Source organism: Scyliorhinus canicula, chromosome 8, assembly GCF_902713615.1.
Source record: "Scyliorhinus canicula chromosome 8, sScyCan1.1, whole genome shotgun sequence".
Taxonomy (NCBI): Eukaryota; Metazoa; Chordata; class Chondrichthyes; order Carcharhiniformes; family Scyliorhinidae; genus Scyliorhinus; species Scyliorhinus canicula.
Window position 1 is genome coordinate 197,360,777 of NC_052153.1, and position 17,484 is coordinate 197,378,260.

At 49.1% G+C, this 17,484-nt stretch overlaps 1 protein-coding gene across 1 annotated transcript in view; it reads left to right on the forward strand.

Moving 5' to 3' along the window:
* The window catches only part of cplane1 (ciliogenesis and planar polarity effector 1), a 288,296-nt gene that overhangs the window by 198,525 nt on the left and 72,287 nt on the right, over positions 1–17,484 (forward strand). The window contains exons 32-34 of the mRNA XM_038803925.1: positions 946–1,188; positions 14,793–15,539; positions 16,396–16,571. Coding sequence (XP_038659853.1) covers positions 946–1,188; positions 14,793–15,539; positions 16,396–16,571 — 1,166 coding nt within the window. The remainder of the gene's footprint in view (positions 1–945; positions 1,189–14,792; positions 15,540–16,395; positions 16,572–17,484) is intronic.

A 17,484-nucleotide genomic window follows, 5' to 3' on the forward strand; every position in this document is an offset into this window, starting at 1 on the left:
ATGTGAGTAGGTTTGAGAGGAAGCTTGTGATGAACCATCAATCGAACGCGAGACGAGTTGCTGTACAAAAGTTAGGCTTTAATAAGCTAGAAGTTAGCCCTGCGGTCGACTACAGCAAATGGACGACCGCCGGGCGTTCTGGTTATTTATACCTTGCTCTGGAGGCGGGGTTAACTCAGCCTCTCGACCATTCGGAGAGCCATCACATGACTGGTCTCAACCAATCGGTCGAGAGGCACATGACCGACCAGGGCCAATGGTAAGCCGGTGTTCTGCACCAATTGCAGACAGCTATGCAAATCATACCACCACAGTTTGTTCCTTGGGGAATCCAGGATGGTGGGGGGTGCGTGCCCCGGAGGTGTGGGTGAGGGGAGGGGGTGTACTGGGGGGGCCGGTGCAAGGTTCAGAATCTGGAGTCCCTTCCAGAAGACTGAAATAAGGAGGAATATCGTCACCCCGAGGGTTTGTAGTCTGTTTAATTCTCTTCTGCGAGAGCATTGGAGGCTGGTCTTTCAATACTGAAGGCTGAATTAAACATTATTTGATTGATAAAGGAGTCGAGCGTTCTGTGGGTCTGGTGGGAAAGTGGGGTTGCAGCCAAAATCTGATCAATGATCTTATGGAGCAGCCTCATGTGGCCAAATATCCTCGCCTGCCTTATCCTCGTATGTTAACTCATTCTCCTGTTTTTCACCTTGCACCCCCGTCGCCACCCCCACCCCCACCCCCGTCCCCACCCCCACCCCCGTCCCCACCCCCACCCCCTTCCCCACCCCCTTCCCCACCCCCTTCCCCACCCCCACCCCCTTCCCCACCCCCTTCCCCACCCCCTTCCCCACCCCCTTCCCCACCCCCTTCCCCACCCCCACCCCGTCCCCGTCCCCACCCCCACCCCCACCCCCGTCCCCACCCCCACCCCCTTCCCCACCCCCACCCCCACAGCTCCAGCAAATCAACTTCATGAGTTTAATGCAGGTGGTTGGGTCTTCGCTGACGAGCCTTCCCAGCATTCACCAGCAGCAGCTTCCCAGCATTCCCAGCCAAAGCCAAGTTCCTCCAACACCGAGTGCCAATATAAACTCAACTCCAACTCGCCAGGTGCCAGTCCCTGGAGGAACAGCCGGAATGGAAAACAGCCTTCCAGTTCACAGGTCAAGCAGTCTGCCAGAGAACAAGGTCGCCCAGGTAAGGAGAGAAGGCTGTCAGCCAGCAGGACACCAAACTGTCTATTGTACGGCTTTGGCGAATGTGCTTGCCTGCTGCAAGTACTCAATCTGCTAGTCCTCCCGCTCTCCGTACTGGGATACATTGTCCAGCTGCTACTATCCAGTCACCAGGAACATCAGAGCTGAGACCTGTTCATCCAACTGATGTGACTGATATCAGCATCTGCGGAGTGGATTGATTCCTCCCTTGCACAGCAGAGGGTCCTATCTCAGAGGGATGGGGTCACCCATTGAGACAGATGAGGAGGAATTTTGTGTCTGAGAATCTGTGGTATTCTTTACGGCCGAGAGCTGTAGGGACTGGGTCATTAAGTATATTCAAGGCTGAGAGAGAGAGATTTTTAATCAGGGTTATGGGGATAAAGCAGGAGAGTGGGGTTGAGGATTATATCAGATCAAATGGCCCATGATCTCATTGAATGGCAGAGCAGACTTGATGGGCCGAATGGCCTACTTCTGCTGCTACACCTTATATCTCAATGATAGGAGCTGTAACTTGGTCCTGACCATGTTTGTGTCGAGAGTGATCACAGAGCTGAAAGTAGAACAAGGTGCAATAGTTTCAAATAGGAACTGGGTGCAGAGGGGAAAGCAGCTGCTGATTTCTGCTGTAATACTTGGAATGGTTTGTGTAAACTTCAGCAAGTATCTCAATTGTTGTCCAATTTTTTAGTGCTTCGTAAAAGTTAGTGTGTGGAAAATAGAAAAGCTTCCCAGCTAGAAAGTAGGTGTGAATATTTCCTGAGTTATTTGTATCAGTATTTACGGAAAGGAAAGCGATCCGCAAGCTGGACATCCCAAAATTAATACTGATCCCCAGGAAATTAATACTGATCCCCAGGAAATTAATGCTGATCCCCAGGAAATTAATGCTGATCCCCAGGAAATTAACACTGATCCCCATAAAATTAACGCTGATCCCCAGGAAATTAACACTGATCCCCAGGAAATTAATACTGACCCTGAGGAAATTAATACTAATCCCCAGGAAATTAACACTGATCCCCAGGAAATTAACACTGATCCCCAGGAAATTAATACTGATCCCCAGGAAATTAATACTGACCCTGAGGAAATTAATACTAATCCCCAGGAAATTAACACTGATCCCCAGGAAATTAACACTGATCCCCAGGAAATTAATACTGATCCCCAGGAAATTAACACCGATCCCGAGGAAATTAACACCGATCCCGAGGAAATTAACACTGATCCCGAGGAAATTAACACCGATCCCGAGGACCCCAGAAAATTAACACCGATCCCGAGGAAATTAACACTGATCCCGAGGAAATTAACACTGATCCCGAGGAAATTAACACCGATCCCGAGGACCCCAGAAAATTAACACCGATCCCCAGGAAATTAACACCGATCCCCAGGAAATTAACACCAATCCCGAGGAAATTAACACTGATCCCCAGGAAATTAACACCAATCCCGAGGAAATTAACACTGATACCGAGGAAATTAACACTGATCCCGAAGAAATTAACACCGATCCCGAGGACCCCAGAAAATTAACACTGCTCCCGAGGAAATTAACACTGCTCCCGAGGAAATTAACACTGATCCCGAGGAAATTAACACCGATCCCGAGGAAATTATCACCGATCCCCAGGAAATTAACACCAATCCCGAGGAAATTAACACTGATCCCCAGGAAATTAACACCAATCCCGAGGAAATTAACACTGATCCCCAGGAAATTAACACCAGTCCCGAGGAAATTAACACTGATCCCCAGGAAATTAACACCAATCCCGAGGAAATTAACACTGATCCCCAGGAAATTAACACCAATCCCGAGGAAATCAACACTGATCCCCAGGAAATTAACACCAATCCCGAGGAAATTAACACTGATACCGAGGAAATTAACACTGATCCCGATGAAATTAACACCGATCCCGAGGACCCCAGGAAATTAACACCGATCCCCAGGAAATTAACACCGAACCCGAGGAAATGAACACTGATCCCGAGGAAATTAACACCGATCCCAAGGAAATTAACACTGATCCCGAGGAAATTAACACTGATCCCGAGGAAATTAACACTGATCCCGAGGAAATTAACACCGATCCCGAGGAAATTAACACCGATCCCGAGGAAATTAACACTGATCCCGAGGAAATTAACACCGATCCCGAGGACCCCAGAAAATTAACACCGATCCCGAGGAAATTAACACTGATCCCGAGGAAATTAACACTGATCCCGAGGAAATTAACACCGATCCCGAGGACCCCAGAAAATTAACACCGATCCCCAGGAAATTAACACCGATCCCCAGGAAATTAACACCAATCCCGAGGAAATTAACACTGATCCCCAGGAAATTAACACCAATCCCGAGAAAATTAACACTGATACCGAGGAAATTAACACTGATCCCGAAGAAATTAACACCGATCCCGAGGACCCCAGAAAATTAACACCGATCCCGAGGAAATTAACACTGCTCCCGAGGAAATTAACACTGATCCCGAGGAAATTAACACCGATCCCGAGGAAATTATCACCGATCCCCAGGAAATTAACACCAATCCCGAGGAAATTAACACTGATCCCCAGGAAATTAACACCAATCCCGAGGAAATTAACACTGATCCCCAGGAAATTAACACCAATCCCGAGGAAATTAACACTGATCCCCAGGAAATTGACACCAATCCCGAGGAAATTAACACTGATCCCCAGGAAATTAACACCAATCCCGAGGAAATTAACACTGATCCCCAGGAAATTAACACCAATCCCGAGGAAATTAACACTGATACCGAGGAAATTAACACTGATCCCGATGAAATTAACACCGATCCCGAGGACCCCAGGAAATTAACACCGATCCCCAGGAAATTAACACCGAACCCGAGGAAATGAACACTGATCCCGAGGAAATTAACACCGATCCCAAGGAAATTAACACTGATCCCGAGGAAATTAACACTGATCCCGAGGAAATTAACACCGATCCCGAGGAAATTAACACCGATCCCCAGGAAATTAACAACGATCCCGAGGAAATTAACACTGACCCCCGGGAAATTAACACCAATCCCGAGGAAATTAACACTGATCCCCAGGAAATTAACACCAATCCCGAGGAAATTAACACTGATCCCCAGGAAATTAACACCAATCCCGAGGAAATTAACACTGATACCGAGGAAATTAACACTGATCCCGATGAAATTAACACCGATCCCAAGGACCCCAGGAAATTAACACCGATCTCAAGGAAATTAACACCGAACCCGAGGAAATGAACACTGATCCCGAGGACCCCAGAAAATTAACACCGATCCCCAGGAAATTAACACCAATCCCGAGGAAATTAACACTGATCCCCAGGAAATTAACACCAATCCCGAGGAAATTAACACTGATCCCGAGGAAATTAACACTGATCCCGAGGAAATTAACACCGATCCCGAGGACCCCAGGAAATTAACACCAATCCCCAGGAAATTAACACAGATCCCGAGGAAATTAACACTGATCCCCAGGAAATTAACACTGATCCCGAGGAAATTAACACCGATCCCGAGGAAATTAACACCGATCTCGAGGAAATTAACACTGATCCCGAGGAAATTAACACCGATCCCGAGGACCCCAGAAAATTAACACCGATCCCGAGGAAATTAACACTGATCCCGAGGAAATTAACACTGATCCCGAGGAAATTAACACCGATCCCGAGGAAATTATCACCGATCCCCAGGAAATTAACACCAATCCCGAGGAAATTAACACTGATCCCCAGGAAATTAACACCAATCCCGAGGAAATTAACACTGAACCCCAGGAAATTAACACCAATCCCGAGGAAATTAACACTGATCCCCAGGAAATTAACACCAATCCCGAGGAAATTAACACTGATCCCCAGGAAATTAACACCAATCCCGAGGAAATTAACACTGATACCGAGGAAATTAACACTGATCCCGATGAAATTAACACCGATCCCGAGGACCCCAGGAAATTAACACAGATCCCCAGGAAATTAACACCGAACCCAAGGAAATGAACACTGATCCCGAGGAAATTAACACCGATCCCAAGGAAATTAACACTGATCCCGAGGAAATCAACACTGATCCCGAGGAAATTAACACCGATCCCGAGGAAATTAACACTGATCCCCAGGAAATTAACACCAATCCCGAGGAAATTAACACTGATCCCCAGGAAATTAACACCAATCCCGAGGAAATTAACACTGATCCCCAGGAAATTAACACCAATCCCGAGGAAATTAACACTGATCCCCAGGAAATTAACACCAATCCCGAGGAAATTAACACTGATCCCCAGGAAATTAACACCAATCCCGAGGAAATTAACACTGATACCGAGGAAATTAACACTGATCCCGATGAAATTAACACCGATCCCAAGGACCCCAGGAAATTAACACCGATCTCAAGAAAATTAACACCGAACCCGAGGAAATGAACACTGATCCCGAGGACCCCAGAGAATTAACACCGATCCCCAGGAAATTAACACCAATCCCGAGGAAATTAACACTGATCCCCAGGAAATTAACACCAATCCCGAGGAAATTAACACTGATCCCGAGGAAATTAACACTGATCCCGAGGAAATTAACACCGATCCCGAGGACCCCAGGAAATTAACACCAATCCCCAGGAAATTAACACAGATCCCGAGGAAATTAACACTGATCCCCAGGAAATTAACACTGATCCCCAGGAAATTAACACCGATCCCCAGGAAATTAACACTGATCCCGAGGAAATTAACACCGATCCCGAGGACCCCAGTAAATTAATACTGATCCCCAGGAAATTAATACTGGCCCTGAGGAAATTAACACTGATCCCTAGGAAATTAACACTGATCCCGAGGAAATTAACACCGATCCCGAGGAAATTAACACCGATCCCGAGGAAATTAACACCGATCCCGAGGAAATTAACACTGATCCCGAGGAAATTATCACCGATCCCGAGGACCCCAGAAAATTAACACCAATCCCGAGGAAATTAACACCCATCCCCAGGAAATTAACACCGATCCCCAGGAAATTAACACCAATCCCAAGGAAATTAACACCGATCCCCAGGAAATTAACACTGATCCCGAGGAAATTAACACCGATCCCGAGGACCCCAGAAAATTAACACCGATCCCCAGGAAATTAACACCGATCCCCAGGAAATTAACACCGATCCCGAGGAAATTAACACTGATCCCGAGGAAATTAACACTGATCCCGAGGAAATTAACACCGAATCCCAGGAAATTAACACCGGATCCCGAGGAAATTAATACTGATCCCCAGGAAATTAATACTGATCCCCAGGAAATTAACACTGATCCCCAGGAAATTAATACTGATCCCCAGGAAATTAACACCGATCCCCAGGAAAGTAACACTGATCCCGAGGAAATTAATACTGATCCCCAGGAAATGAATCCTGATCCCCAGGAAATGAATCCTGATCCCCAGGAAATGAATCCTGATCCCCAGGAAATTCATCCTGATCCCCAGTAAATTAATACTGATTCCCAGGAAATTAATACTGTGGGTTGTGAACGTGGTTATGGCACCGGCAGAAGGGAAGGAAACAGAGGTGGTTGTGGCACCGGTTGTGGTCGAGAAGATGTTTGACCGGGTAGAATGGGGGTACCTGATGGCAGTTCTGGAGCGGTTTGGGATTGGACCAAGATTTGTAAACTGGGTAAAGCTATTATATAAGGAGCCGAAGGTGAGTGTCTGCACAAACAATATCAGCTCAAGATACTTTTCTCTCCACCGTGGGACGAGACAGGGACCCCCCTGCTGTTTGCACTTGCGATTGAGCCGTTGGCCATCGCATTAAGAGGTTCGGGAGCATGGTAAGGAATAGTGAGGGGGGGGGGGATAGAGCATAGGATGTCCTTGTATGACGATGACTTGCTGCTGCATGTGTCGGAACCGAGTGTGTCGATAGGAGGAATATTGGAGCTACTGCGAGTATTTGGGTCTTTCTCTGGGTACAAGCTGAGCCTGGACAAGTGAGTATTTTGTGGTGTCTCGGCTGGGGGTGGGGGGGTGGGGGGGGGGGGGGGTGCTGCTATTCCGTAGGGCAGGGACTCACTTTAGGCACCTGGGGTTGCAGGTGGCCCGGGAGTGGGGGAGGCTTCGCAGGTACAACATCGCTAGTTTGGTGGGGAGAGTGAAAGCTGATCAGGCGAGGTGGGATGGTCTCCCTCTGTCACTGGCGGGTCGGGTGCAGGCGGTTAAAATGAACGTGTTGCTGCAATTTCTGTTTATTTTTCAATGCCTACCTATTTTCCTGCCAAAGGCTTTTTTCAGGGAGATTGAGGGAAGGATTACCCCATTTATATGTGGAGGGAAGGTGGCCAGAGTTAGAAAGGTGCTGCTACAGAGGGGAAGGCAGGCAGGGGGTTTGGGTCTCCCGAACCTGATGTATTATTACTGGGCGGCGAATGTGGAGAAGGTACGGAGCTGGGTCAGAGGGGTTGATTCCCAGTGGGTCAGAATGGAGGAGAGTTTGTGCAGGGGGTCGGGGCTGAAGGCGCTAGCGACAGCCTCGCTCCCGATGGCTGCGGCGAAATACTCAGGGAGACCGGTAGTAATAGCTTCATTGAAAATCTGGGGACAGTTTCGCCAACACTTCGGGTTGGGGGCAGGGTCAAGGGAAATGTCGATTCGGGGGAACCACAGATTTGAGCCAGGGAAGTGGGATGGAAGTTTTCGGAAATGGGAAGTGAAGGGGAGTAAGATGCTAAAAGATTTGTTTCTTAGGGGTCGGTTTGCAGGATTGAGGGAGCTGGAAGCGAAGTGTGGGCTGGAGCAGGGAGAAATGTTTCGATACATGCAGGTTTGGGATTTTGCCAGGAAGGAGATTCACAGCTTCCCGGAAGGACCGGAGGTGCTGGCGACAGGGGGACTGGAGATGGGGGTCGTGTCAGCGGTGTACGGAGCTATTTTGGAAGAGGATAAAGCACCACTGGAAGGGATCAAAGCAAAGTGGGAGGAAGAGTTGGGAGAGGATATGGAGGAGGGATTCTGGTGTGAGGTTCTCCGGAGAGTAAATGCCTCCACCTCATGCGCGAGGTTGGGGCTGATACAGCTGAAGGTGGTACATAGAGCGCACCTCACGAGGGCGAGGATGTGCCGATTCTTTGAAGGAGTATATGTATGTGAGCCGGGGGGGGGGCCCCCGCTAATCACGTTCATATGTTTTGGTCCTGTCCAAAGCTGGAGGATTACTGGAAGGAGGTTTTTAGGGTCATTTCCAAGGTGGTGCACGTGAAACTGGACCTGGGCCCCCGGGAGGCCATATTCGGGGTGTCGGACCAGCCAGGGTTGGTAACGGGCGTGGAGGCAGATATCATAGCCTTCGCCTGGTTGATCGCCCAAAGGCGGAACCTGATAGGCTGGAGAGCAACATCTCCACCCTGCGCCCTGGCGTGGTGGGGGGACCTGTTGGAATTCTTGACTCTTCTTGAGAAGGTTAAGCTTGAACTGCAGGGAAGCTTGGAGGGGTTCTACAAGTCATGGGCATTATTTATTATGCACTTTCAAGAACTGGATAACATCAAACATTAGTTGGGGCGGGTGGGTGGGAGGGTTGGGGGGAGGGGGGGCTGTGTGTATTAAGGGTGACTATGGGTGATCCCTAATTTCTTTTTGTCATTTGTTTGTGTTAACATGCGGGCTGATATTTGGGGGTTTTTGGGAGGATGAGATTGTTGTTATTGATATGGGGATTAACATATCTGTTGCTGATTATTGTTTGTTGTTGGTGGGCGTAAATTTGGGAGAAAATGTGAAAAAGAATTTAAAAATTTTTTTTATAAAAAGTAAAGGATGGAATAAAGCATTTAGAAATAGATAATGTAAAAAGCAGAGACCACGGAGCTTCATGAAGAGGAAATCATGTCTGACAAATTTGTTCAAATTCTTTGAGGTGGTAATGAGCTGGGCAGATAAGCATATATAATATACTTGGATTTATAAAAAAACATTCAATAAGGTACCACAAAGACGACTTGATAAGATAAGAACCCATGTTATTGGGGGTAGTATATTATCAAGGATAGCTGAATGACCAATTGATAGAAGACAGAGAGCTGGGATAGGAGAGGCATTTTCAGGATGGTAACCTGGAGCGAGTGGAGTGAAACACGGATCAGTTCTGGGGCCACAATTATTTCATATATATTCATGACCTGGACGAGGGAATTGAATGTCCTATTGCCTAGGATAGGGAGTTGACAGAGATCTAGACAGGTTAGGTAAGTCGGCAAAAACTTGGCAATATAATATAACTATATGGAACATAATAGAGGAAAATGTGAAGTTCTGCACTTTGGTAGGAAGAAGAGGAGTTGAATATAATTTTTGATGTGGAGATGCCGGCGTTGGACTGGGGTGAGCACAGTAAGAAGTCTTACACCAGGTTAAAGTCCAACAGGTTTGTTTCGAATCATTAGCTTTTGGAGCACTGCTCCTTCCTCAGGAGAATAATGAAGGAGCTGCACTCCAAAAGCTAGTGATACCAAATAAACCGGTTGAATATTATTATGTTAGGATCCCGGATGAGAATCCAACTGTTTACAATTTTTAAGACTGAGGAGAGGTGGCTGCACCATCGGGGTGAGAATAAAGACCAATAATAATCTTTATTTTTGTTACAAGTAGGCTTACATTAACGCTGCCATGAAGTTACTGTGAAATGCCCCTAGTCGCCACATTCCGGCGCCTGTTCGGGTCACAGAGGGAGAATTCAGAATGTCCAATTCACCTAACAGCACGTCTTTCGGGACTTGTGGGAGGAAACCGGAGCACCCGGATGAAACCTACCCAGACACTGGGAGAATGTGCAGACTCTGTACAGACAGTGACCCAGGACGGGAATCGAACCTGGGACCCTGGCGCTGTGAAGCAACAGTGCTAACAACTGTACTACCGTGTCATCCATATATCTTTTGTGTAAAAAGAAACAAATTTAAACACAGAATCAGCCATATTAGCAACAAATAAATAACTTTACTGATAACAGTTACAACAGTTCTTAACTCAAGGAAAACCTTCAACTTATTCCTTTCACCTGCCATTATATATCCCAATTAAGCAAACCAAAACAGTTCAAATACCACTTATAAATCAAGTTAACAATTGGGTTTACTTGTTTTTCTGGGTGCAGAGCCCTTCCAGAAACCAACTGAAAGACACTTGGCAGACTAAAATCCAATGGCAAACTGAAACTGCAGACAGACCTGGCTCATCCCCATAATTATTTCAAATTCCTCTGTCTCCTCCCACAGGATATCCCAGGGGGACCTGGTTAGATCGAACCAAATGCAATGGGCAGGATTCTCCAATCCCGCGGCAGAGTGTCCACGCCGTTGTAAACGCTGTTGGGTTTTACGACGGTGTGAACGGGCCACTCTCATGACTAATTCTGACCCTTCCAGGGGGCCAGCACGGCGTTGGAGCGGTTTGCTCTGCTCCAGCTGCAGATTCCAGCGCGAACTGTGCGCCACGGGATCCGCGCATGCGCAGTGGCACCGGCACCAACGCGCGCATCCGCAGTGGCCTCCTTCAATGCGCCGGCCCCATCGCAACATGGCGCAGGACTACAGCCCGCCGATCGGTGGGCCCCAGGGTCAGACCTCCCCTCCTCTCCCCCCCCCCCACCCCCAAAGACCGCCACCCGACTCATACACGCCAAGGTCCCGCCGGCCCAGAGTAGGTTAGAACGGCGCCGGGGGGACTCTGCTCTGTTCCTACGGCCACTCGGCCCATCCGGGCCGGAGAATAGGTGGGCCGGCCACAAAGAGCGGCCCGCGACTGCCGCAGCGCCAACCACGCTAACGCCGATTCACCGCTCTGCGGAGAATCGCGTGACACGATCCGCGCGGCCCACCAGCGATTTTCTGACCCGCCGCGGGGTCGGAGAATCCCGCCCAATATCTGTCACAAATTATCTGCACCCCAGGGACCTCCGAATCAAAACAATATTCCATTAGCCACCTCTCTGTAAACAAGTAACTGCTTCTCAAATCTATCAGCAGAATACCCCCCGCCTTGCAAAATCAAGGATTACCTCACTCCTGCGACCTATTCATCACAGTTTTAGCAGACGTACTGACTGTGTGCATCTTATACCCATTTTTTATAACATTACTGCAACAAATATGAAATAAATAACAAAGAAAAGGCCAGGAACAGGCCGTTTGGCCCTCCAAGCCTGTGCCGACCAGGCTGCCCGTCTAACCCAAAGCCACCTTCGCTTCCGGGGTCCGTATCCCTCTATTCCCAGCCAATTTTCTTTCAGTATTTTTATTAGTGTTTTTTTTTCATTTTATACATAACAAGGATGAATGTGAACATGTGCAAAATCTATAAACATCAGTAACAATTTGCATTTTACAAGTGGCCAAATATCAGATATAACAATTTCTTACAGTCAAACCTCCCGCCCCCCCCCCCCTGAAAAACATTAACCCGAAATACAAAAAGATGGCTTCATTTTCAAAAACCATTTTAGCTTTAAACACTGCTGATTGCTAAACACTGCTCATTGCTAAACACTGCTCATTACTAAACACTGCTATTACTCTGTAAGATGTATATCTCAGCACATCCATGCATGCAAGTTTAACATGTGTGCTTACTCCCTGCACACACACGACTGTGTGGCAAGGTTTAACTCCAATTCGATCTACAAATTTGGGGATGATATGACTGTGGTGGGTTGTATCTCAAACAACGACAAATCAGACCACAGAAGGGAGATAAATCACTTGGTTGTATGGTGCACCGAAAACAACCTCTCTCTAAATGTCGGAAAGACCAAGGAACTGATCATTCCCCACAGCCTTGTATCGATCCCCAAACTAATCCCATTACTCCGCTCGCTTCCCAGAGCCTTGTATCAATCCCAAACTAATCCCACTGCCCCGCTCTCTCCCCATAGCCCTGTATCAATCCCAAACTAATCCCACTGCCCCCTCTCTCCCCATAGCCCTGTATCAATCCCCAAACTAATCCCACTGCCCCGCTCTCTCCCCATAGCCCTGTATCAATCCCCATAGTAATCCCACTGCCCCACTCTCCCCATAGCCCTGTATCAATCCCCAAACTAATCCCACTGCCCACTCTCTCCCCATAGCCCTGTATCAATCCCCAAACTAATCCCACTGCCCCGCTCCCTCCCCATAGCCCTGTATCAATCCCCAAACTAATCCCACTGCCCCGCTCTCTCCCCATAGCCCTGTATCAATCCCCATAGTAATCCCACTGCCCCACTCTCTCCCCATAGCCCTGTATCAATCCCCATAGTAATCCCACTGCCCCACTCTCTCCCCATAGCCCTGTATCAATCCCAAACTAATCTCACTGCCCCGCCCTCTCCCCATAGCCCTATATCAATCCCAAACTAATCTCACTGCCCCGCTCTCTCCCCATAGCCCTGTATCAATCCCAAACTAATCCCGCTGCCCTACTCTCTCCCCATAGCCCTGTATCAATCCCCAAACTAATCCCACTGTCCCGCTCTCTCCCCACAGCCCTGTATCAATCCCCAAACTAATCCCACTGCCCCACTCTCTCCCCATAGCCCTGTATCAATCCCCAAACTAATCCCACTGTCCCGCTCTCTCCCCATAGCCCTGTATCAATCCCAAACTAATCCCACTGCCCCCTCTCTCCCCATAGCCCTGTATCAATCCCCAAACTAATCCCACTGCCCCCTCTCTCCCCATAGCCCTGTATCAATCCCAAACTAATCCCACTGCCCCGCTCTCTCCCCATAGCCCTGTATCAATCCCCAAACTAATCCCACTGCCCCCTCTCTCCCCATAGCCCTGTATCAATCCCAAACTAATCCCACTGCCCCACTCTCTCCCCTTAGCCCTGTATCAATCCCCAAACTAATCCCACTGTCCCCCTCTCTCCCCACAGCCCTGTATCAATCCCCAAACTAATCCCACTGTCCCGCTCTCTCCCCATAGCCCTGTATCAATCCCAAACTTATCCCACTGCCCCCTCTCTCCCCATAGCCCTGTATCAATCCCAAACTAATCCCACTGTCCCGCTCTCTCCCCATAGCCCTGTATCAATCCCCAAACTAATCCCACTGTCCCGCTCTCTCCCCATAGCCCTGTATCAATCCCAAACTAATCCCACTGCCCCCTCTCTCCCCATAGCCCTGTATCAATCCCAAACTATTCCCACTGTCCCGCTCTCTCTCCATAGCCCTGTCAATCCCCAAACTAATCCCACTGTCCCGCTCTCTCTCCAGAACCCTGCATCAATCCCAAACGAATCCCACTGCCCCGCTCCCCCCACATAGCCCTGTATCAATCCCAAACTAATCCCACTGCCCCACTCTCGCTCCATAGCCCTGTATCAATCCCCAAACTAATCCCACTGCCCCACTCTCGCTCCATAGCTCTGTATCAATCCCAAACTAATCCCACTGCCCCACTCTCGCTCCATAGCCCTGTATCAATCCCCAAACTAATCCCACTGCCCAACTCTCTCCCCATAGCCCTGTATCAATCCCCAAACTAATCCCACTGCCCCGCTCTCTCCCCATATCCCTGTATCAATCCCCAAACTAATCCCACTGCCCCACTCTCTCCCCATATCCCTGTATCAATCCCCAAACTAATCCCACTGCCCCACTCTCTCCCCATAGCCCTGTATCAATCCCCAAACTAATCCCACTGCCCCACTCTCTCCCCATATCCCTGTATCAATCCCCAAACTAATCCCACTGCCCCACTCTCTCCCCATAGCCCTGTATCAATCCCCAAACTAATCCCACTGCCCCACTCTCTCCCCATAGCCCTGTATCAATCCCCAAACTAATCCCACTGCCCCACTCTCTCCCCATAGCCCTGTATCAATCCCCAAACTAATCCCCCTGCCCCACTCTCTCCCCATAGCACTGTATCAATCCCCAAACTAATCCCACTGCCCCGCTCTCTCCCCATAGCCCTGTATCAATCCCCAAACTAATCCCACTGCCCCGCTCTCTCCCCATATCCCTGTATCAATCCCCATACTAATCCCACTGCCCCACTCTCTCCCCATAGCCCTGTATCAATCCCCAAACTAATCCCATTGTCCTGCTTTTTAAAATTAATTCATGGGATGGAATGGGCATGGTTAGCCCTGCTGCCTCACAGCACCAAGAACCCAGGTTCGATTCCCGGCTTGGGTCACTGTCTGTGTTGAGTCTGCACATCCTCCCCGTGTGTGCGTGGGTTTCCTCCGGGTGCTCCGGTTTCCTCCCACAGTCCAAAGATGTGCGGGTTAGGTGGATTGGCCATGCTAAATTGCCCGTAGTGTCCTAAAAAGTAAGGTTGGGGGGGGGGGGTGTTTGGGTTACGGGTATAGGGTGGATACGTGGGTTTGAGTAGGGTGATCATTGCTCGGCACAACATCGAGGGCCGAAGGGCCTGTTCTGTGCTGTACTGTTCTATGTTCTATGTTCTATCTCCATCTGTAAACAAGTGGCTCTATGCAGCTGGTGACTGATGTTCTTCTTTATTTCCTAGAAGCCGGAGGAGTTGTCCCTCCCTCCACAGCTTGATTTTGATGATTTGCGCACCCTGCCACAGATTCCTGATTCCCAAAATGTGCGATCCATTGGCACTAATCCTGTGCGACCTCACCTCCTGCTGAACCCTGGGACACAGCCTCCTGCGACGATCTTCCACTTTGCTCCTCAGATCAATCCGACAGCTAGTCTCCCACTGCTGCGCCTCCAGCCTCGCTACGAGCTGAGGGCTCCTCCAGTGACGTTTAACAAGCTGGCTCGCTCCGTCCCTCTCCTGCAGCCCATCCCACGAGAGGCCTGGGCTCCTGACCCAGAGCCCAGTCACCGGCCACTCCCCGGCTTTCCTTCCCACCTAAACTCATCTGCATATGATCCTGGGGCCCTGCAGAAAGCTGCCGAAGAACAGGAGAGGAAGGAGGAATTGCTGCGTAGAGGCCCACCCAAGCACTTGAACCTGGATCAGTATCAGCAGCCAGCAGCTTCTCATTGGACTGAGCCTCCAGCAAGTGGACCTTCCCACTCTGCTGGGGGATCCCCCAGGAAACTCCAACCCCCTCCCTCCCAGCTGCTCCCAATGCCTCTGCTCCATCTCCACCAGCCCACCCTCAACACCCACTTCCCTCTCATGGCCAAGCAGCTGCCACATAGTCAGACAGAGCTTGCACGCTCATGGATAACCTCCACATCATCAGTTCAGTGGCCTCAAGAGCATCAACTGTATCGCAGCTTCGCTTCAGAGACACAGGTAAGCTGGTGCTTCCCAGAGGAAGGGGGATGTGGGGAGTTGGAGGGGCTGGAGGGGCCTGAAGTCCCATCACGCTGAGGGGGAATCGGCCCCACGTTGAGAGGAGTATAGGTGTGGGGGGGTCTTGGTCGCAAGGGGAGGGCTATCCACCTTGTTGAAGGGAAGGAGCCTTTGCCCCAAGACAGGGAAACAGGGACAGAACCATGTTATGTCCCATTCATTTTTATATTGTCAAAGCTATTTAGAGAGCGATGCCTGTTGTCCTCTCTCGGTTCTGGATCACACCACTCTCAGCACTCTATTGTTACAATGTACATCTCGGATAACTCAGACCATTTCTAAAGTGCTGCGATTATTGGGCTGGGATTAATCAGCGCTGTCACATTACAATTACAATTTTAACCCAGGGGTTTTAATCATATAAAACAAGCAGCTCCCATTCTGGTCCTGTGTTCACTCCAGTGCAGTGCAGCTCAATACAAAGGGTTGTGAATCTATGGAATTCCTTGCCCAGTGAAGCAGTTGAGGCTCCTTCATTACATGTTTTTAAGGTAAAGATAGATAGTTTTTTGAAGAATAAAGGGATTGAGGGTTATGGTGTTCGGGCGGGAAAGTGGAGCTGAGTCCACAAAAGATCAGCCATGATCTCATTGAATGGCGGAGCAGGCTCGAGGGGCCAGATGGCCGACTCCTGCTCCTAGTTCTTATGTTCTTATGTTCCAATACACTATCCCCAGACAGAAGCCAGATTGAGAAGGCCACATCTGGTATGTTGGTCACAGTTAAAGTTAAATATCACTTGTGCCCACCTTTACCTCTTTCTGAAAGACTATATTGATGCCATCCTTCATTCTAGGTGTCAGTGACCCATCCTCCAAGGCTCATTCCTGCTCAGGACATCATTGCCTTTGAACAAGGCCGACTGTGTAGCTCTGGACAGCCTTCAGGACGACAACAACCTGAGGCCTTCCGCCTACTGAAGGTGAACATTCAGCCATTTGAGTCCAGGAACACGTGTGTAAGCAAGAAGAGGTAGGGATGTGTGAGGTGGCTTTATTTTATCCTCATTGTTAAAACCTTTTTTCACCATCTCACTCAAAAGGAAAAGATATGCGGGAGCAGCATCAGACAAAGGAATGGGAGGACATCTGATCCTTTGAACCATCTCCACCTTTCAATAAGATCATGGCTGATCTGCCCCTGGCCTCGACTCCGCATTGCTGCCCAAGTCCGTTACACTGGTCTCCTTTGTCAATCAGTAATCTGTCTACCTCGCCCTGAATATATTCACTGACCCACACCCTGCACTGCTCTCTGGCAGAGAGAATTCCAAACACCAGTGACCCCGGAGAGGAATTCCTCCTCATCGCCACCTTAATCTGAAACTGGGTCCCCGGTTCTAGATTCCTCTTATGAGGGGAAACCTGCTCTCAGCATCCACCCTGTCAATCCCCCTCAATATGTTTCAGTAAGGCAACACTTATTCTTGTGAATTACTCATTAGGCAAACCCTTCATCCCCGGAATCAGCCTTGTCAATCTCCCCTGAACTTTAGAACATAGAACATAGAACAGTACAGCACAGAACAGGCCCTTCGGCCCTCAATGTTGTGCCGAGCCATGATCACCCTCGTATCCACCCTATACCCGTAACCCAACAACCACCCCCTTAACCTTACTTTTATTAGGACACTACGGGCAATTTAGCATAGCCAATCCACCTAACCCGCACATCTTTGGACTGTGGGAGGAAACCGGAGCACCCGGAGGAAACCCACGCACACAGGGGGAGGACGTGCAGACTCCAAACAGACAGTGACCCAGCCGGGAATCGAACTTGGGACCCTGGAGCTGTGAAGCATTTATGCTAACCACCATGCTACCCTGCTACCCTAAATTCTTCAATACAAGAATGCTCCTTCTCAAATAAGGAGACCAAACAGTAC